The sequence below is a fragment of the Temnothorax americanus genome, unplaced genomic scaffold (genome assembly GCF_048541705.1).
Source record: "Temnothorax americanus isolate GAGA-0224 unplaced genomic scaffold, ASM4854170v1 Scaffold16, whole genome shotgun sequence".
In the NCBI taxonomy this organism is placed as follows: domain Eukaryota; kingdom Metazoa; phylum Arthropoda; class Insecta; order Hymenoptera; family Formicidae; genus Temnothorax; species Temnothorax americanus.
In genome coordinates this window covers 193,738-215,626 of record NW_027509297.1, presented here as the reverse complement: position 1 = coordinate 215,626, position 21,889 = coordinate 193,738, and the positions used below count along the sequence as shown (strand labels likewise).

General features: G+C 40.8%; 2 protein-coding genes across 2 annotated transcripts in view; one reads left to right on the top strand and one right to left on the bottom strand.

Annotated features, from left to right (window-relative positions):
• Positions 1-21,889, bottom strand: part of LOC143895580 (protein sneaky) — a 29,064-nt gene that overhangs the window by 5,303 nt on the left and 1,872 nt on the right. The gene's annotated exons all lie outside the window — the stretch shown is intronic.
• Positions 1,183-3,099, top strand: Csp4 (chemosensory protein 4). Its single transcript, XM_077402817.1, has 2 exons — positions 1,183-1,435; positions 1,827-3,099. The coding sequence occupies exons 1-2, from the start codon at positions 1,240-1,242 to the stop codon at positions 2,024-2,026; spliced, it is 396 nt and encodes a 131-aa protein (XP_077258943.1). The 5' UTR covers positions 1,183-1,239; the 3' UTR covers positions 2,027-3,099.

Here is a 21,889-nt window from a genome sequence, read left to right as displayed (position 1 = left end):
CGGGTGCGCGAATTTTCTAAGAGGGCTCTAGTTGGCCGAAGACATAAAATCCATCGAAATATTGAAAATTTCTACAAAAATATTTAAAACGTTCAAAATAAATTGCAGGCTTCAAAATAAAATTGTTAAAAATAAAATATTTATCTAAAAAAACGCAGAGAAATATCACAAAGTTAAATCAATTGTATAAATTATTTTATTCACGTGACACCGTATTATAATTATGCGTGCTTCTCAAAAGTACGCTGCCGAGATTACAGAAGCAATTGCACGAGGTGATTTCCGCGAATCAATTTTGTCCGCTACAGAGGACGATATTGCATTACAATTGCTGATAATTTATACAAGGCCAAAATGCCTCGAGCGAGGAATTTAAATTTACGAATTAGAGAAATTTTGCCGGAATGCATAACGATGATTATACAATCGTCCCTTGCACGAGTCGTCTAAAACTCGAGGTCACGCACACGCGTAATACATCTCGTCTATGGAATACGAAAAAAGAATTGGAACACGAGAATTCTCTTCACGTATAACACATAAATTCCTTGATCGCTATGCGCTTTATCCATTTACACGTTTTTATATTTGACGCAAATATAATCATTATACATATTACACAGGATTAATCTTTTACACACATATTACCAAATTTATAAAAAAAATTTATTTAATACTATTATTTTATGTTTTCTGTGCCTCTTTCTCTCTTTCTCTTATTTTCTTTCTCACAAAAAAAACGTAACATTTCTTAAATTATCTATTTTGTTATAAGAGATATTTGTTTCTTGAATACATTAAGTTTCTTTAAGTTTTATAACGATTATTATAGAAAAATCATGACGTAAAAGATAATTAAGATTCTTAATTATATACAATAGTAGTTATGCATATAATAAATATACGCTTAAAATTTCTAATATTATTCTCTTACAGTAATAATAATCTATACAATAATCCGAAGAATAATATTAAAATAATTTTAATAACATTTTTAATAACTTCACGATAAAAAATTTATAAAAGATTTTTCAGAGAAATACATCTATTTGCATCGACACAGGAAGTGACTTCAATTCGCATATTTTTTTCGATAAATTACGGCAAGGACGCATGAGGACGATTTCGTGCGACTAACGAGGCGTGCTAGGCCTAGGCTCCTTTATAAGACAACCGAAGTAATGGAGCTCCATCAGCAGTGAATCGAAAGCAAGGCATCACTCTTGTCTCCGGTATACGATGGGACACCTAGTCGTCGCCCTTATCGCCGTGTGCGCCCTTTCGTCCACCTCCGTTCTCGCCGAGGAGGCGTACACCACGAAATTCGACAATGTAGACGTGGACGCGATAATAAACAATGACAGACTGTTGAACGGATACGTGGGTTGCCTGCTTGATCGGAACCCCTGCACTCCGGACGCGGCGGAGCTAAAAAGTAAGTACGTCGAACGGCGAGACGCCCGTTCTCCATGGCCCTTTAACCCTTTAACCGTAACTCCAATAACTCGTGTATACTCCGAGACTTGAAACTCCCGAGATTTTCTCAGTGAAAGCAAGTAGAATTTTGAGATTTCAATACAGGCATCCTCTTTTTTATTGTGTGTGTAGAGTTTTCAAATAAAATTTTATCATAGTTATTGAATATAAAAATTATTTTAATATTATTATTCAGACGAATTCTTTAAAATGGAGGTTTAAAAGATCGATTGAGGCATTTTTCTCGCTCTCTCGCTACGTTCTTCAATCAATAACGAATCGGGACAAAGCGCGTCCCGATAATATATATACCATGTGCGTTAATAATCTCGATCTGCGTCCCCCTTTAGAAAATCTGCCGGATGCGTTGGAGCACGACTGCGCCGGATGTAGCGAGGCGCAGAAGAATATGGCCGACAAGATCTCTCATCATCTAATCGACAATAGGCCGGACGACTGGAAATTGTTGGAGGACAAATTCGACCCTACCGGGGCGTACCGACGACGCTACCTGGAGAACAAGTCCAGGGAAGGGGGCAGGGTCGACTAAAATCCGTTTCCCGTCGCCCGTAAGGACCCGTAATGCCCGACTCCGATGCCGACCTCGGCTCCGTCTTCCGGATTTGATTGCTTACCTTGTAATCCTTGTGTCACACACGGCGGTTTCACTTTACGTAATGATTGCGTAACGGAAAACCCTGATGTCGCGCGTTCCATCATCTTTCGGAACATGGAAGTTTCCATGTATATTGAGACGGGACGTAAAAAAAAAAGTCAACAACAAAACAAACTAGAGTTTTACGTTAATTATACGTTGCACTTTTGCACTAACGCGTAATAGCCTCTTGTTGCCGTAAAATTTGATTTAAATCTCTGGTTAAAAGCGCGCTTGAACGTTGAAATGTGTACTTACTTCATTTTGATTTATCAGACTTACTGACTTTTAAAGGCGAATATTTTATTTAACATAACGAGCTAATGTCCTTGAATTAACGAGTCGTTTTACAAGTCTTTTTGTTCACGTAGATCGGCAAATAACGTGTAACGATAATTGATCGGCAATGTATATGTAAAAAGAGATTCACCAGAATGTATTTCTATTTCAATATCGAGAATACAAGGGCAAGGATTCATTCCAATCATTCATGAAAATGGTTTAATTAATAAAAGTGTTATAGTAGGATATAATTAGAATTGTGCAATTAGAGTATATATCGCGCGCAATAATGTATTATATTACGCACATAAAGGGAAATAACGTACGATGCATAGAGAGAAAAAGGAGAGAGAAGCATTAAAAATAATTCGCTGCAAATAATGATCCCGCACATAGAAATAGGTGAAGCAATTTCGGTACAATTATCCTTGCATAACGACGAAGGAACGATTACATTTTACTCCATAATGCGATATCTACAGCGATACATTGAAAAGAAAAATAAATAAGAAAGAGAACATTGTGTACTCAAGTCTCTTTGCAATTACCTGATAGATAGCCTCAACTCTGATGTGTTTTTCCTCAAAATCTATACGTGTGTTTCAATTACGAAGCTTGTAATACAACTATATATTTAATTATTCCCGTCGTTGTACAAAAAAATATACATCATCTTATTATATTAATTGCTGTTTGTTTTCTTCACCTGTTTGTTCATATATAATGAACTTTGCTAAGATTTACGCTGCTATTCTGTAACATTTACTGTATAATATCAAAATAAACACATTTGCATCCAATATTAAGTAAAAAGTAATTTGTTGCGATATTCGAGATATACACACACTGTGTCTGTATAATTATAATTTATAATATAAATAAATCTCGGAAGATATTTCTGCTTATTTAGCGATTTCTCTTCTTTATCGATGGCCGTACAACGAGTACTCATGTCCGTCGGTAGATTCCGCTTTGTGATTGCATTTCAGCCGATGAGGAATTATTCTTCATGTCGAAGTTATTAATAATTTCATTTACTAATGAAAAAGAATTATTCATTTTCTCTCATTTTGACAACTTGTCTCATCCACATTTTTTTAATTTCCTTATTTATGTTTAAATGGAATTAAAAAAAGAGGTTCTTTTAGTACACATACAGTATACGTTTATACGCGAGCGTTACTTCTGTAGTAACTTACGATAATTCCTTCGCGTAAACGGGATTTTGTAGTAACTTACTCCGCGTAAACGAGTGATTAAGTTACTACAGAAGTAACGCTCGCGTAAACATAGTAATAGTATGATTATTATAACATCAGCAAAAAATGCAGAATAGGATGCTGAAAGAAGAATATGGGAGTAACAACTTTAGAAGTTACGGTAAAGAAAAGATAATATCTAACGAAGACAGTTTCTTCTTTTTTTTATCCTGAATTTTGTTAATTTTTGGTATAATATAGTCTTCACGATTGCGACACAAATGTCGCACTGTTAACTTCGGTGCGACAATTTTTCTTGAAAATCACGATTACAGCTAATTACATGTGAAAAAAGTTTGAATGAGTAACGCGTACGAAGCACGTCGCAGGACGACGACGTGCAGCGATGCTTAATCGCTCGGAAAGACTTCCTCGTGCTACCAGCAGCGAAACGCGACGAAGGGCGACCGAGATCTCCCGGGTGACCTTTTTTTGTAAGTTTCAGATTACCAAAAATATATCTTTCACAGCTCGGATATTCGGCACTTAACGCGGGTGGTCATCACGCTAGAGCAACCCTTCGCGTGATTCCCAGAAGCTCGGGCTCTATAATACAAAAAAGAAACGAGAGAGAGAGAGAAAAAAAAAAGAGGAAGAAAGGAAAAAGAAGGAGGAGAACGATCGCGTAATAAACTGCGGAAAAAAGGAAAATATCGAAGTTACCGGGCAACCGCCGGTGCGGAGAGGAATGAGGGAACGAAGAGGAGATATGTGAGCCGTCCGTCCGTGCATGGAAAAAGGATCGACGCGCGATTATAAGAGAAATCCTCGGGATTCGAGAGAGGCGAGACGGACAATCGCCGCGCAATTTATCAAGCTTTCCTGAACGACGTACCGAACGACGTCTTCAAGGGGGGACCGGATCGATCGGGGAGCGAGAGCGACTCGACAATTACAGGAAATTACACACTGATCCCATCCATCCCTGTCCGGTCGAGCGACGTCATCCTACGAAAGCTCGAAAACGATTTGGATCGGGAGAGAGACGAGCGAGCCACTCTCGCGATTTGATTCACTATACACGCGTACGTACACGCGCGAGAGGGGAGAGGAGAGGGGGAGAGAGAGAGAGAGAGAGAGAGAGAGAGAGAGAGAGAGAGAGAGAGAGAGAGAGAGAGAGAGAGAGAGAGAGAGAGAGAGAAGCGCCTGCACACCTTCTCACACGGTAACAGGCAGGCTATCGTGGTTATTAAGGAAACAGACGAAGGAACGAAACGAAGGAACAAGCGCGTTGGGTGGTCTCGCCCCGCTGTTTATGGGGCACTGCATCTGCTGGCCCCGTGTAACCCTCCGCGAGCGAGCGAGCAAACGCGCGACCTGTGTGGTCCCACCTTACGTCCGACTTTGCATTCGATTCACTACTTGCTAATGGTAGCCGCATTAGCATTAGGTTGCCCCGGCCCTGTCTCTCTTATATGATATGCCGCGACGAACGAAACCTGTTGTTGTGCAATTTTTCGTCGCTGGCGACGAGTACCCGAAGCCCGGGCCCGGGAGACCGGCGCGGCACGGCGCGGCCAGGCCGGTCGGCCGGCCGCTTGCGCGATCGAGATCGAAATCGAGATCGGGATCGAGGTCTCGGGATGACGGTATAGTCCCCGGCGCGGCGTTCGGCTTCCCACGTGCCGCGCGTCGCGCGTTTGTACTCGGCAAAATTTCAGGACGAACGAGCACGCGCGTTTACGCGCGCGTTATATACCGTCCGATCGGCGTCGAGGGTTCATCGAAGTAGAAAAATGACGTTGCACGATTTAGAACTGACCTTTTCTTATTATTTTGTTTGTTTGTTTGTTTGTTTATCGACGTACTTTAAGTCATCGGAGTTTTTCTACTTGGGAATATAGCGTCAAATGTCAAGCAGTTGTTGATAATTACCATATTATACAAATCGTTGGCGTCTGGCGATCTCTTTCATATATTTGGTAACAAACTTGATTCGTATGGGATAATTGACGATAATTATATGCCCGTTTAGCGTTTAGCATCGAATCTTATAGACAAGGATCTCTCTCTCTCTCAATATCTTCATTCATTCGGAGAATGCAAACGAGCGTTTTAAGCGGGGTTTCGCGTCGCGCGTATAGGTACGCCGTTTAAAGCCGTGTTGGTTGATGCGCGCGGCGCGGGCGCGGCGTAGCGGCGCGGCACAGCGGCGCGGGCGTGGTGAACGAGGGCCGATATGACCGTGTTAGCGATTGGTCACGGGTGTGGGTGCGCCATATGTGCGACCGTTTCAAGCAGGCTACCTGTCTTTAGGGTCGTAACGCCGGATCGGCTTTTGACGAGCGATAATGATTTCGAGAATCGAGGCACCCTCTCGTTATGCGAACGGGAGGCGCGTCGGGATTTTCTTCAAATGTTTCAGATTCCAGGTAGCAGAGTGATGTTAAATGACATATTAATAACGTCTCTAACGTCAATAAATAATATATCATTAAACCGTCATTTGATGTCACGTCATCCTGCAATCTCGGATACATCACAGACGTTTTTATCATACAGGCTGAATAAACGATAATTTATATTTATCCATTCAATTATTTATATATTAACGTGCAACAACTGCGTAATAAAAATATTCCTGAAATAATTTTTACTTTTATTCTTTACATATATAAAATTAGTCATGCTTAATCGCCGAATGTTCCTTTTGTCGAATATAACAACAATGGTACAGCAGTCACATTTCTATAAGGTCGAAAAATTCTCGATCATCTTGTTGCAAAACCGCTGATAATTCAGAAGGACGAATCTATCGTTGGATCCGGCCGGTCGCCGCCGCCGCGCCGCTGCCACCGCCTGCGGGGTGAAAAATACTTGCGCGGCCAAGCATGCCGCGATACTCCGATCGGTCGGCCGGCCGAAGGAGGCATCGATCTCGCCATTGATCGATCGGTCGGCCGGTGCCTCGGATAAGATACTGTCGTCGTTCTGGTCCTGTCCTACTCATCGTCGGCCGTCCGACGGACCACACGCGTCTTGTCGCCTTTCTTCCCTATATACCTTTCGCAATAAATCCGCCCGGCTCTATCGGTTCTATCCCTCGCGATATCGCTCTCGCGTATTAGAGCATCGATCGTCGCTCACGCACTTTCTACACATCACGCTATACAGATTTCTTTCTTCACTGTTAACACTAGAACTACCAGGGATGAATCTATATATTCATTTCTACCGAAGAAATCTTAGAAAAGAAAAAAGAAAAAAAAAGAAAATAAATTAATAAAATTAATTATCTGTGTAATTTCAATAAAAGTCAGGAAAAATTTCAGAAGATGTTTTAAAAATGAGTAATAAATTATTAAGAAACGTCAAACGGGTCATTTTACTCGTTTTGACCCTCTCTTGGTAGTTCTAGTGTTAAATTCATTATAGTGTCAAATCGAATTATATTCAATTTGAGTCATTTTTAACCATTCTTATAGGTCGCCACTGCTTCTATTAAAGATGTCATTAATTTACCTAAAGCAATGTCAATTTAAACCAATGGAGTGAAAATAATACTGTTTTGTATTAAAATAATAAATTCCGACACACATGGGTAGTTAAAAGTAACGAAATGTTATTTAACTCAAAGTATTGATTTAAATTTCATCCTTTAATATATATATTTAGCATCAGTTTCTCTCCTCTTTTATTCTTTTTTTTAACACAGAAAATGTATTAATTTCACGAGCACGATCGATGAATATCGATCAAAGTTATTTGTCTGTTCGATTAGAAGGCAATAGAGAGATACGCTCTCGCTACTTGATTTCACGTTATCATTTCCGATCTATTTAACCCTCGTAGGCATCGTTGTTTCCTCGATCGACTACAGATTCGCGAGACGGGAGAGCGAGAAAGAGAGAGAGAGAGAGAGAGAGAGAGAAAGCACGTGCGCCTTGTTTCTCATCGTGTCGCGATCGTGTTTGCGGAATCGATTCCCGGAATAAAAGGCGTTCACGCCGCGTTAAGATGAAAATTTCGGTCGCCACCGCGAGCATCGCCTTCGAGGAACGAGGACAAGAGACAACTTGTGACTTCTTCGGAGCGGAGGGGGGGGGGCGACGGGCGGGCGAGAGGAAAGGAGGGGGGGATTCCCCTCTGCCAGCAGCGAGAGGGCCACCCACGTCGTGGGCGCAAAGGCGATATTTAGCGGAAGGCAAATCTCTCCTGGACCACCCACATCGGCTTCTCGACGCCGGAGCCTGGGCTACCTTATTTCAGGGTGCGCACCGCGTGTCGTTGTGTGGGTCCCGCAGCACGAAACCGAGACCCGGGCCTCTCTAGCGTGATGTACATATCTCTAGCGAGATATAATACATCTATATATGTACCTATATTTTATTTCAAACTATAGGGGCATCGAAGATATAATATGTATATGTATATATATATTTTTCTTAATATATTGGCGCAATTCGCAGATTTTCGATTGTACTTGTAAGTCCCCTACAGTTTTCTGATGGTTTTCTGCTCGAAAGATATCTTGTCTTGTGTTAAAAAATGTTAGCCTCGGCGTATTGATTTAAGAAATTATTTTGCCTCACGTTTTACAAACTTGTAGATAGTAGTAGTAGTAGATTTAATAAAATAATTGAAAACGTTAGCTCACTTAGAATTCATTATTTATTATTCATTATAGTCGAATAATATCGAATTATTAATTATAATTGAAAAATATCTACTACTATAAGCGAATTTAATGTGCTAAAGCTAAATTAAATCGTACTAAAAGACACATTAGCACAATTGAAATAATATAATTAAAAAATTATATTATTACTTCAGCTGATCTATTTTACCGAGATCAAATTGTTAATTATAATAAAGTTATTTCTAGTTAGCAGACTAATTTAACTGACTGAATGACTTTATGCTAGAAAAACAATAAACGCGATAAAGGAAAATAATAGATATATCAGTCGTCAATTGTAACAATATAATAACAATATAATAACACGCAATAAAATATGCAATGGCTATAATACAAAGAATACATGACTCATAATTTTGTTCGATTTAATAATATTAACTATATCTGTAATTTCTTCGAAAGGAGAGGCCGAGCGTAACTGAATGTTCCTGCAGTGCGCGCACAAGGATATGACGCACAGAGGAAGGTGAAAAAACATTTATGCGATCCGCAAGGCTTGCCATCGCGAATTTATGACGTAACGCATTCTGTGCGTTCGCGGCGATTTTGGTGGGCTCGAGCATCATATCCCGGAAGACCCGACCGTGTAAACGCTATCATAAAGGCACCGAGAAATTTTATAAGGCCATTCTGCTTATACTACTGCGACTTGTTTCGAGCGATTTCCAGATCGCCCCGCGATAACCGGGACGCCGTACGATATTCGTTCGCGATGAACACGTGCGAGCATAAAACTCGCTTGAGAAGCGAGCGACCTAACTGCCACAAAAAATGTCCGATAGAATTAGATAACGAAACCGATACCAAATCAAATCGCGTTTTTGGCCCATAAATATAATGTTTTTCGTCCGGCACGTTCGATAAACTCTCTATCTTTTCTTATCTTGTCTCGTAAATGTGTACGCTGAAGTTGTGAAGTTATCTCGTCGATTAAAAAAAAAAAAAAAGAATGACACTTTTCAATTTCTAAATTTTCTAGATTGCATTATCGAGCAAGAGACAAGACGTGCAACGTGCAATGCTCTCTTCCATTTTACATGTGTATGTGTCGTGTTTTTATAGATATATGTAACAATGTAGAAGATTAAGATAGATTTATATATTAATGTTCGTATAATATCGTAACTTGTTGACTATAGATAAATTAATTACTCACGACGTAATAAAAAAGGTACTTGTGCGAATTAAAATTTAATTGTATCATTAACACACAACTAATAAGAGAATAACTAGTTTATTTCTTTAGAGTTATAGCATATAGGGAAGTATTTATAGAATTATTTTAAAAGTTTTTATTATTTTAGACATATATATGCATGTATCTGCCATATGCGACGCATCTCGTAGTTTGATACTGAAACTTCGACAATGAAAGAGTAACTTTTGTCATTTTCGCTTCTTATCAATTCTATATTTGCGAAAAATACATGTCCAAAGCAATTTTATAATAAAAAGAGTCGTCAATGACTGAAAAAATATCATACTTGTTTTTGAATATCGCGACATTTTTTTATATCGTCATTCAATCACGCCAATTTTGCGGATCTCTCCATGAGAAAGAGAGAAAAGGAAAGAATCTCTTTTTTGGGATACGATATACGGTGATACGCTCGCCAAGTATCCTGATGCCCACATCACACGCACGCACATCATACGCGGTACTACTCCGTTGCCCGGAGTATCGCGGGCGACGTAGCAGTATATTCGATCTTCTTTCTACTCACTGTCCTTTTTCTCACTCTCCTTTCTACGAAGGAAAGAAAGGCGAGGGCCGCGCGGCCCAAAGACTCGGACCGAGAGAGGGAGAAAGAGGGTAGGTAGGGAAGGACGAGCGAGAGTGATATACCGCTAGATAGAAGAAGAAAGAGTGAGAGAAAGAGAAAGAGAGAGGGAGAGGGAGAAGGGGAGAGAGAGAGAGAAAGAGAGAGAGAGAGAGAGAGAGGGAGAGGGAGAGAGAAATCGACTACTTCCTTACGCAAGACGACTGCGTTCAACGGTGCGTGCACACGAGAGATGCTATCGGCCACCGAGACGGCACTCCGGACCACCCACCGACAAAATAATAAACACGGAATGCGACATACGCGTCCGTCCGTCCGTCTGTCAGTCCATCGCCCAGATACGTTCACCAGTTCGTCGCTCCGCTCGCTTTCTATTTCGCAGATACCATCCGAATTGAAACATACTTGGGGCGCGATCCGCCCCAAGGTTTGTCTTTCAATTATTGTGATTATAGTAGGAAGACACCTTTTCTCGAGATCAGCCATCAAGGATTGACTAACGTCCGCCAAGTTGACACGTCTGAAACCGTCCTGGCGTTTTATTACAATATTACATTGTTGTTATTTAAAAAGGAAAAGACGTCACTCATCAGCGAAAAGAAAACGAAATCAGATTCGAGAAACACTTGTTTTTGCCATTCAAAATCATCGCTACATAAATTTCGATATATTATTCCTATCTAGAAATTTTTTAATTCACAAATTCTTAAAAAAAATCTTAAACTCTTAATTTTTTATTCAAAAAAGAACGTAATAAAGAGAAACGACAAAACTCTTCGTATCATTATTTTACAATTTATCATTATCAATGGCATAATAAAACTGGCATGATAGAATTTGATGATAATTATATTTCAATTCAAGCATGATGAACAATTTTTAATCAAAGTGCGATATTTCATCAATAAGAGTTCATTAAACAATCATCGAATGCTCATCAAGGAGCCTATTTATAGAGGAGCCTATTACAATTGGAAAAGGCAATCTATATTAATCAATATTAAAATGTAATTTAATCAGCCTATGTATACATATAATTTTAGAATAACTGCGTGATTGAATATTACAAGCTTTTATCTGCAAAGCGCGGGGCCGCGCGCGCGCTGATAAATCACGTAGTTATAGGGCGTTCGCGTTTGGACACGCATCTTCACCCTGCCATGGCAGGTCGGTGCGCAAACGAGTTGGCGGTGACGTGCGGAAAGCGAGGAGAATTTACGCGGTACGGTATATAAAGTCGATGATACAATACGCGCGACGATCATCGTTTGCGACGTAAATGCGTAAGATTATTTACGCGATTCGTAAAACGCGCGAATCGTTCTCGGAACGGCCCGAGCGAGATGCGCCCGATATTTATGGCCCTTCCGTAATCGCCACGCCACGACGCAGTTAATATTCTCAACTCTTCATTCACGCGGTAGAAGATTGGCAACGTGACCAAATTTCATAATTAAATATAATTTATATTGATTGATAGAGAGAGAGGGGGGAGGAAGGAAAGGGGGGGAGAGAGAGAGAGAGAGTTCGATCTTTTAAAAATATGTCGAAAAAGAAAATTATAAGGGGAGAAAGTAATTTAAATGTAGAATGACCGGCATCTTTGCGTTTTTATCTCCTATTCCGGTCTGTCATAAATGACAAACGCTGTTTCCATTAATATTCGCGGGGCCCGAAAGAATAGATCGATGAATCGGCGGGATCAGGTATTCCGACAAGATCGATCACCAGATACCCTGAAATCCGCTGAGTCAACGAAGATAATGGCGATTACCGTAGAGGATAGGGAACGTACCGACGGTTCAGCGCCGAAGCCGGAAGTCACGACCTATCGCTTTTTCGAACGCTGATAAACGCTCGTAGATAATCGATTCGAGAGTTCCGGTAGCCGGTGTAGAGATGCAGATAGCGCAGCACGTTTTAATCCTGTGATAGCGAACAGAATTGATGGTTTAATTCAAAACATTCACAATCAGATAATTATTTGTCTTTCGGAAACATTTCTGGATCTCCGTGATGTCCCGGCACTCGAGCCGCGCTTTACACGTTGCAATTTAATCTTTATTCGAAATTGTATACGTATACAATATGTATACGTATCGGAGTCTGCTCCAATTTTCATTGACGAATAAACAGTCAATTAAACTGCTTATGATAATTAAGAGACAAAAAGAGTGCCATAAAGTTACATTCCCGTCTCAGAATCAGCTCGCGCCGAGACCGGAACGCTTTTGCACTCGACAGGGAGATTTGCCTAATTCGGTCGTTTCTACGCGGTTCGCTCGCGCCTACGTGATCGGCAGAAATCGTAAAAAATCGCAAAGTCGCCCAATTCTGGCCGATACCTCGCCCGCGCGACGATCGTCGTGCGATAAACGCGAGTGATAAATTCGCTTTTTAAATATTCGCCCTTCGTGTTTCAATAGCGCTATTTTTCTAAGCTGACATCCCGATAGCGTGGCAGAGACTTTCTTCGCGCGTGTATCGATGATCACTCGCAGAATACCTTCTAATTTATGAATAGTACTTTCAAATTGCGATAAACGCTCGCTTGAACGCTTTTATAAGAAGTAATAAGCGTTTTATATAATAATGTTTATAATATAATAATAATTCGTTTGTTGTACCTATACATTTAATTTACACATTAATTTCCTGGCTTAAGAAGGATTTAAAAAATATCGAAATGATAAAGTTCAGAAAAATGAACAATTTTACATTAACAAAATTTTTACTCTTTTTCATAGCGATTTCTGTCACTGATAAAGACATAATTTTCGCATTCTTACCTACTCATTCGTGAGAATAAAAAGCGCGAGTCTCCTGAATCTTACATTACAAAATCTTATTATCCGCTGTCCGCTTCACTTATCCTGCCATCGTTGTAATTGCATTTTACGCGCGGAACAGCAGAGGAATCGACAATCGGATTCGTTTTCCAGTCGGATTGTACCGTCCGTGGGCGTGCCGACAGAGAGTCCTTCGAAACGTTCCAATTATTAATTTACCTCGCTGCACAATGTTCAGCGCGTATGCAACGAACGAGTGCAACATGTTATTTCGCGTATAATGACGCTGCTGTGCAGGCAAATGCGCGTAACCACCCCGGGGACGACATTAAGCGGGACCGCCGCCGCGCCGCCGCCACCCCCTGGAGGCGATTCGCGTCGAGGGGACTCTCGTAACGTCCCCCGTGGTATCGGGCACCGACGAGAGAAAAGAAGAAAGAGGAGAGGAAAGAGGAGAGAAAATGGATCGACTTGCTTTTCCTCGCGAGACCGCAGCGTCGCCGTCGGGAAGGGAGCAATAAAATCGGAAAAATGATGCCGATTACCTATACGTGCAGCGGGATCGATCATCGTCCCACGGAAAATAACGAGCGTCTCCCTCTTTAACGCGACGACGCGACGACTCGCCAAATGTGAAAATCGTCGTCGTAATTGGCCCCGTTATTATCGATAAACGTATACGTAATAATGGGCGCCGTGGCCGAGCGAAAGGTCGGGAACGGAAGGCTCGTAATCAGGGGCTGAAAAGTGAAGGCTAAAAGAACGACATTTTTAATGACGGTCGTAAAGAAACGAAGATCGGCGAATTAAGAGGTAAAATTTTCAGCCGGCGTAATCTTTTCGGGAAACGGCGCGTTAGGCACGCAGCACGGGGTGTTCCAGCTCTAGCGGACCGCGTCTAATGACAAAATAGCGTAATAAAAAATAATAAAACGGAAGAGAGAGCGACGGGAAAAAGTGTAGGTGCGCATACGACAAACGAGAAATTGCAAAAAGTACATGTATAAATTATTCGTAAAATCTTAACTTTTGGTTAATTCAAAATCTTTTCTTATCAAGAACAAATATATTCAGCCGGAAAAATTGGGAAATTTACAAATTCTGCAGAGAAACGTTTAAGGCGGCTTTCGTCGCTGTTTATAAGGAGACACCCCGTATATATATATATCTCGCTGGTGCCGCACGCGCATACGTGCGCGTGCGTGCAAATCGTGCGTGCGTACTTCCGCGGTGGACTAGCTGGGTGGTCCACGATCCACGATCACGGAATATCAGGCTTAGATAGGAACTCGTCCCGTGTACCCTCGCGCGCGAGGTTGCGTGAGCGCACACGCACACGCACACGCACACGCACACGCGGTCTTGCGTTCGTCCGTGAGCGCGCTTATTGATTTCTAATGACGCGCGTGTAAACGTTGATTTGCGCGCGGGCCGCTCGTCGAGTCGCTCGACCGTATTTTGCAAATCTCGACGTATATCCTCTCGCGAGGGCAGGAAGCCGCGAGTCCGCGCGCCGGCGCCGCTCCGATCCGCCCGAGAATTTTACGAGCGCAAAAAAAAAACCTCGAGATTTTTTCCCGTTATTTCAGAGAATTGATCGCGAATACGATGTGCACGTCGATGCGTTTGATACGTGTAATTAGTTTTGAAATTTTAATACATCATTAAAAAATATTATCAGGCAGAGATTACTTTTTATTTCAACTCGTCTGATTCAACGAATTGTATTTGACCTGGACAGTCGCACATTCTTTGAAAACCTCGAAGTCGAATCATGGTTTCTGTGAGATGGAACAATACGTTTATCTCACAATATCGTTTTATGATAAACCTAATTAGAGATAATTCTTCGGTTTTAGGTACATCTTCGGGTAAACGAAAGCGGTCTCCCGACGAAGATATTTTCGTTTTAACTTATCTTCCTTCGTATTTCCCGTAATCTAAGGATTTCCGAATGGTTCGTGAGTTAAAGATTAATAACTTCTACGGGATGGAACAATATGTTTATCTCATTTATATCGTTTCATGATAGACTTAATTAGAGAGAATTTTTCGGGCAAGCGTAAGCGGTTTCCCGACAAAGATAATTCCGGTTTATCAATACATATTTTATGGTAGGATACATATTTTCGGTTTAACACATTTTCCGTCGCATTTCCTATCATCTAAGGAGACTTTCCAAATAATAATAAGTGAAACACGACCGTTTATGACATACAATCAATTAGGGAGAAAAATGCCGCTTACGGTCCGGACTGGATCTCGGTAGCCTATAATAATAATATTGTGAGTTTGGAAAAAGGTACGTAAAAATCACAATATTATTATTAGGCTACCAAGATCCAGTCCGGACCGTAAATGGCATTTTTCTCCCTAATTGACTTTCCAAATAGCTCGTGAGTCAGAGATTAATGCAGGGCGAGCAGATTAGTCGTATGAATAGATCGATATTTCATTATAATTGTCCCATTTTACGAGTCTCTGTTAGAAACGACGGGTGAAGGAAGGAAAAAAAGGCGACGCGTCCTAGTGTCCTCGAGCGAACTCCGTTAGAAGTGATCGAGTAGGGCTCTGGCTGTCCGCTGTGTTAAAAGGTTAAAGGAGAACGGCGGTTGAAGTAAAGTGCGAAGTGGAGACGGGCCCCTTATAATAGCGCGTCTCATTAGGTGGTCCCTCGGTTTCGCCGTGGGTGGCCCGTCACTAACACTGTTTTGATATTAAGCATAGGACCGCGTAACCGTAAGTTACGCGTACGCCGACCGTGATATACGCGCGCGTGTATACGGCGCGAGGGCCGGGGGCCCCCGCTTAACGCGCCGCGCTGTATCGCGTTATTTAGCGTCAACGCGCCAACGGTCCCGCCTATATATAGAACATTTTTGTAGATCCTCTATCTGGGAAATATCCGAATATAGGTATCCGCGCTAAGTGCGTTGAGACGTGCGTCGGTTAACGCAGGGAAAATATTTGCGATGTATACTGGAAAGTTTCTCGCGGCGGGAAATGTTATGCTGTGCAAAAGACGAAGTATTTTTGGAGAAGAAAATATATGACTTAAGTATCTGGCGAGTACGAGGAAGTAATTACACGCGATAAGGGAATCATAAATTACGACAATTAAATTATAACTGATGTTGGTTAGAGATAGCAATTAAGTTATTACGTGTCAAAGAAATAATGTGTGTTCTTTTCTTATTTCTCCTTAAATTTGAAGAAACTGGAGAATTGTGTTTGCGTCTCTCTCTCTCTCTCTCTCTCTCTCTCTCTCTCTCTCTCTCTCATTAGACTAGGAATCTTCTCAAATATCTCATTAAATGAGAATAAGGGTCCTTGTTTGCCGTTTGTCATAATGCCTCTCGTTTATAATATAATCTAATCCTCCTGATGAGAAATAACGACACTCGAATTCTTAATTGGTAAAACATACCGTCCAAATTTTGTGAAAACATTATTAATAATTTATTGAGAGACGTAAACTCTCGAGTTAAAACATTTAAATTAAAATTTAACATGTGTTGACAGAATTGAAGAAATAATATCAGTTGAATTGAATCACATACACGGAGAGAATTTTTTGTTATATTTTACCCTTAAATTCACTATAAACTTGGGACAACTTGGCAACCAAGGAATTTTTAAAATATACAAAAGACATTTTACAAACAACGTGATAAAAATTACCAAGCAGATTGGTAAATTTTGAAAAATTATTAAAATTTCTTAGATATATTTTAGTAAAATTAATCAAACATATTTTATATTTTAATGTAATAGATAATAATATTTTTTATTATGGTGAATATTAATCGGAATAGCTCGCATAAAATTCTTGGTGGTACACGTTGTCCCATAACTACCATGATTTCAGGGAAAATTTTAAGAGAAAATTCATATTCCGTGGTAGGTATCTTTAATATATAATAATAATGGTATTACTATATTACATGTTTATTATTGCATTTTAAGAAATAGAAGAAAAATAAACGAGAAATGACGATATTCGAATATTTTGGCGCATTATATTTTGGGTTAGAAAACAAAAGGACTTGTGTGCGACGAACGTTTCGCATTCCAGTTTTCGCATATATGTATATCCGCGCTTGCGTTACGAACTACACAACAGGACCGGACAGAGATATATCGTGCGCGCGATGGGTGGCATCAAACTGAATAGACAGTCTAGCACGTTTGACACGCTAATTTCCCAAAGCTTTCCTCGAGAAAGCTTTGTGCGATGGAGATGTCTGTGCATCCATCACCGGACGTTCAAGAATCATCGCGGGGAGTCGCGATCCTTGCAGTTGGACACAATGGGATGAAAAATAACGTATATTGGGCCAGTTCAAAAGTTTCGTTGCCTTACGTCAGGGATGGACGGATTGTACTTATTTGGAATACTTAGTAGGAAAACCACCCTACTGAGCTCAAGAAAAAAAAAACATTAGATACTATAACGATCCTAAATGAAAAATTTATGTCGGGTCTAGTCATAAAATATAGATACTGTTTAGCAATCTCTTCTGGTACGTGATGTAGAAATAGATTTATATATATGCTATCTGCAGTTTACTTCTAAATTTCCTATTTTGCAAAGAAATAATTTAAGATTTAAATAACAGCTCGCATTGTGCCGATTTATTATTTCAAGATGGGCTAAATAATTATTAATTTATCGTTTTTATATATGTATTTATATATTATTAAACAATGAGAGAGAGAGAGAGAGAGAGAGAGAGGGAGCAGGGGGGAGAAATGTATTTTAAATACTTCATACAATGTTCTTTATAAAAAGAATCATTTATAACTTTAAAGCTTGTCGATAAGAAACAATTTTAGAGATTGTACTTTTAAATAATAAAATACAATTCTATATTTATATGTATATAGTACAACTTATATAATATAAAAAACTTGTTTAGCGTACATTTTGGCAATCTATAGTATCGAACACGATTTGGATACGTCAAACGATACAAAAATTAATTTGTCTCAATGTGCCGGCATGCGTGACGGGGAAGAAAATCGCGCGACCTTTTGTCCGGCGACTTTTCGACTTTCTGACGTCATAATCCCGATGCGTGCCGTCAAACACGGAATTTCGTGATCGGTCCGCCCCTGCCTTTACGTACGTCGCCTCCGCTCCGCTCGGCGAAGCGAAGGATTCCGCCAAGTCGGATCCACCAGGCGGACAGAGGCGTCGGCCCGACCTGGGTGGTCCTCGTCCTACGCAAACAGAGCGTACGTAGTGCCCGTAACGTACGTCCCGTCCCACCTCCCGGCTCCCCGGCCCCGGCCAGGTATAATTCCCCGGCGCGACGTCCGGGAAATTTACTGACTTTCCGGATTTCAGGAGTGCTCGGGCGTATACAATGGCAGCTCGCTCATCGACCGATCCGTCCCAGTAAATTCGTGGGCCACCATTTGGACCGTTTGCGGCTTACTCCGGGCTCTTTACGGCCCGTTTAACAGCCCCCGGAACCGAGATGAACCGTAACTACGCCTATACTACAGGGTGCCCGTGAAATCTCAATCTATTTCCCGTGGAACGTCTCCATTTGCAGGAGACGTCGTGCGGTCGTCTTCGTGGCTTCTAATCGATCTATTGTCTTACGTTTACGCGGACACGATTGTCAACCGAAACGTCAACTTATTGTCGCTTGTCGCCTTTCATGCGGATTACTGCAGTAATATGTAATTTATTGCATTTTCTTCGGGATTACATTTATTACAGTGACAAAATCGAATTAAAATTTATGTACCAAAATTGGAATTTGGAATACCTACACAACAATAAATGGTTCAGCGAAATAAAAGCGATTCCTCTTCCTCGCTGCATTTGCACGAATTTCTTACTACAAACATACGAAGGTAGTCTAGAAAAAATAAAGGCATGCACTAATCCTTTCCTCTCTGTGTGCCTTGGTCTAAAAAAAAAAAAACAATTACTTTCCGAAAATTTGGCCGTGACGCGCGCCATGCCCTAAAGTCGAACGCGGCGCCGCTACAAATCCTTCGGGTCGGATTTACGATTTTAATTCGGGATAGTCACCGAGATGAGTCCGAGCGGATCCGTACCATGTATCCTGACCATATTGCTTTTCATTATGGCCCGCGGTGTGCCTCTGGACCACCGACGTCGTTGCAATTAGTAAGTCGGATATCTTCCTCTCCAACTCTTTCCCTTTCTCTCTCTCTCTCTCTCTCTCTCTCTCTCTCTCTCTCTCTCTCTCTCTCTCTCTCTCTTTTCCTGTCTTTCTTATTCTATCTGCTCCCCCCTCTCTTTCTCTCTTTAACGTTCTATCCTACTTCTTGCTTTTATATTTTCACTAAATAGAGAGGTAGTTTTTGGGCAATTCTAAAAATTAAACTGGACAGACTTAATAGAGAGTCTAGCGAAAGAAGGAGTACTTTACTTTCTTTTTATCAGAAATTGATTTATTAAATCCCACGCCACGTTAAACAAGGGAAAATCAAAGAACGTTTTTTCATATTAGTATCTTTCTTCAACATATTGATATTCATATAATTAATAAATGATATAGTTAATAAATTATATTTATTTGAAAAAAATTGTTTGTTATACTCAACGCAAGCAATGCTATAATATCAGAATTGAAAGAATATACTTGACGCTGACCTCGCGTTGATTTGCTGAAATTAAATTAGAGCACAAGACATTAAAGAGGGACCGGGTTAATTGGCATTGATAAAACCGATATTTAAACTCTTTCATTCTTTTTACGTGCACCGATTGCACGCTGCATTTATGCGATTATATATGAATACTCGATCTAAAAAACACAAATACTTGAAACCAAGTTAAAACAATCCAAGTGTAATATATAGAAGAAAATAAAGTGCATGCAAATAATTAAAATTATCACTCTGGGCGTGCATCGATTTGAAAAAGCGTCATTATCAAGTGCGTTAATAACTCTCAATATGTTCCGATCGCTTTGAATAACATTGCTGAATCGGTTCTACCATCTACTATCTAGAATCTACCGATCTGAATAACCGAATGCACGTCGGTGTCGTTCGGATACGTCTTCTTCTTCTTCTTGTTCCTCCTTTTCTCGACGGACCTCATCGCGAAAAGAACGAGAATCGCGAGGTCGTTCCCGCGATTTTTACGCTTTCACGATGATATGCGCCTGGGCTTATGTGACACGACATGCATCCGGGTATCGACGACAACCGGAGGCGGTTCCACAGGCGGTTATAAGAGTGCGCGCGCGCGCGCTGACTCAACCGCGCTATCTCGCTCCCGCACTCATTAAGCCGATACACCGGGCGTCGGCGAAGATCAAAGCCCGTCTCCTACGGAGGACCGCTTAATACCGGGTGGCGAGTTAAGAGTGTCATAAAAATTATTAACGGTTCCTCAGCGCGCGCGTTCCTTTATCGCCGATCGACGGCGCGACCGCGGGGTGCATCCGTCAAAGGAGACAATACGCAAAGAGATCTCTCTCTCTCTCTCTCTCTCTCTCTCTCTCTCTCTCTCTCTCTCTCTCTCTCTCTCTCTCTCGTTTCTCCTCTCTCTTACCTCTCGTCTCTCTCTTCTCTCTCTCCTCTCTCTCTCTCTCTCTCTCTCTCTCTCTCTCTCTCTCTCTCTCTCTCTCTCTCTCTCTCTCTCTCTCTCTCTCTCTATTCCCGTCTTGCCGGGCATGTGGAGCATTCTGTACTTTTTCTTTTTTCCTTTTATTGAGAGCTTCGCAACAACCGCGCGTGAATGAAATCCCTCGAATGTGGAAGGACATTGACGTCGACGTAAGGCGATAAACGCGATAATTCTAAGAATGTTTTAATTAAAATAAGCTATATATGATCAACGGAAACGTTTTAATGTCTTATTTGCGCATTCCTAATTGATATTAAATAGATCTATTTGATATCTTATTTTCATTCCTATATAAAGCGAAAAGTTAGCAAAAAGCTTACACAAATAATGTTACATGGATAGAATGTATAGGTCCTATATTTGTACAAATAATTCTCCTAAAAATTCATATGGTTTTACAATACTATTAATTATATTTTAAAACATTATTTCGTAACACACACAAACCAAATTTTCTTTCGCCCAGCGTTCTCCTAATATGCACAGGAGAACGGTTGCCTAATGAAGTTACATCGTTATGTAGATATTATGACGACAGTTTAATACGCTAATCGTGGCATTCGTTTGCGGCGCGCGGTTTAATGAGCGGCGTCGGAAACAGCCGGCCTTTACTCCCACACATTTATATATTGGAGAAAATGTCGTATATATAAATATGTATGTGTATCTTGATGTGCAGCACTAAATAGTTACATAGCTGTGTGGCAATTACGTGATTTCAAGTAGTCTAAATTTGAAAGAGAGAGAGAGAGAGAAAAAAATTCGTAATAAAAAAACGAGAAAAGAAATTCGGATAAACATTTGGGCTTCTTTTATGTATCTCCTAAACCATTAAAAGTGAATAAGTTATATATTTCGTCTCTCGTCCTTCGCGAATTATATTCATTTCTGTATGTGGCAGTTACATAATTTATTAAAGCGTACCTATATGATTAATTAATTAGATATAAATGCAATTAGTAAAATTATTAGAAGTGTTTCGAACTAATCGACAAACAATTTAACGCAATTTTTTCGCTAAACGCTGCCGATCAGTAGCGTTTATAAAACAGCGAAAGCCGTGTTAGGCGATATTTATCGCTAAAAGTGGTCTTCCAAATTGCAGTTCCGTTCGCCTCACATGATGATTCGCGCGCACACACGGCACTATTCGAATTGGAGAATCGGACGACCACGTTCAGCCGGTTCAGCGGTGAATGTGGGTTATGAATATTAATTCGATTCCTCAGCGGTGCCGCGGCACTGGCTCATCGATGATTCTCTCTCCTCAAATGAGTACGCAGGTAAGTAAACAAACAAATGCACGGCACGCGCATAAACGGAGCGAAGGACCAACGTGGAAGGCAGGACGCGGATAGACCGCGGAGGGGGGGGGAGGCCGGCACAC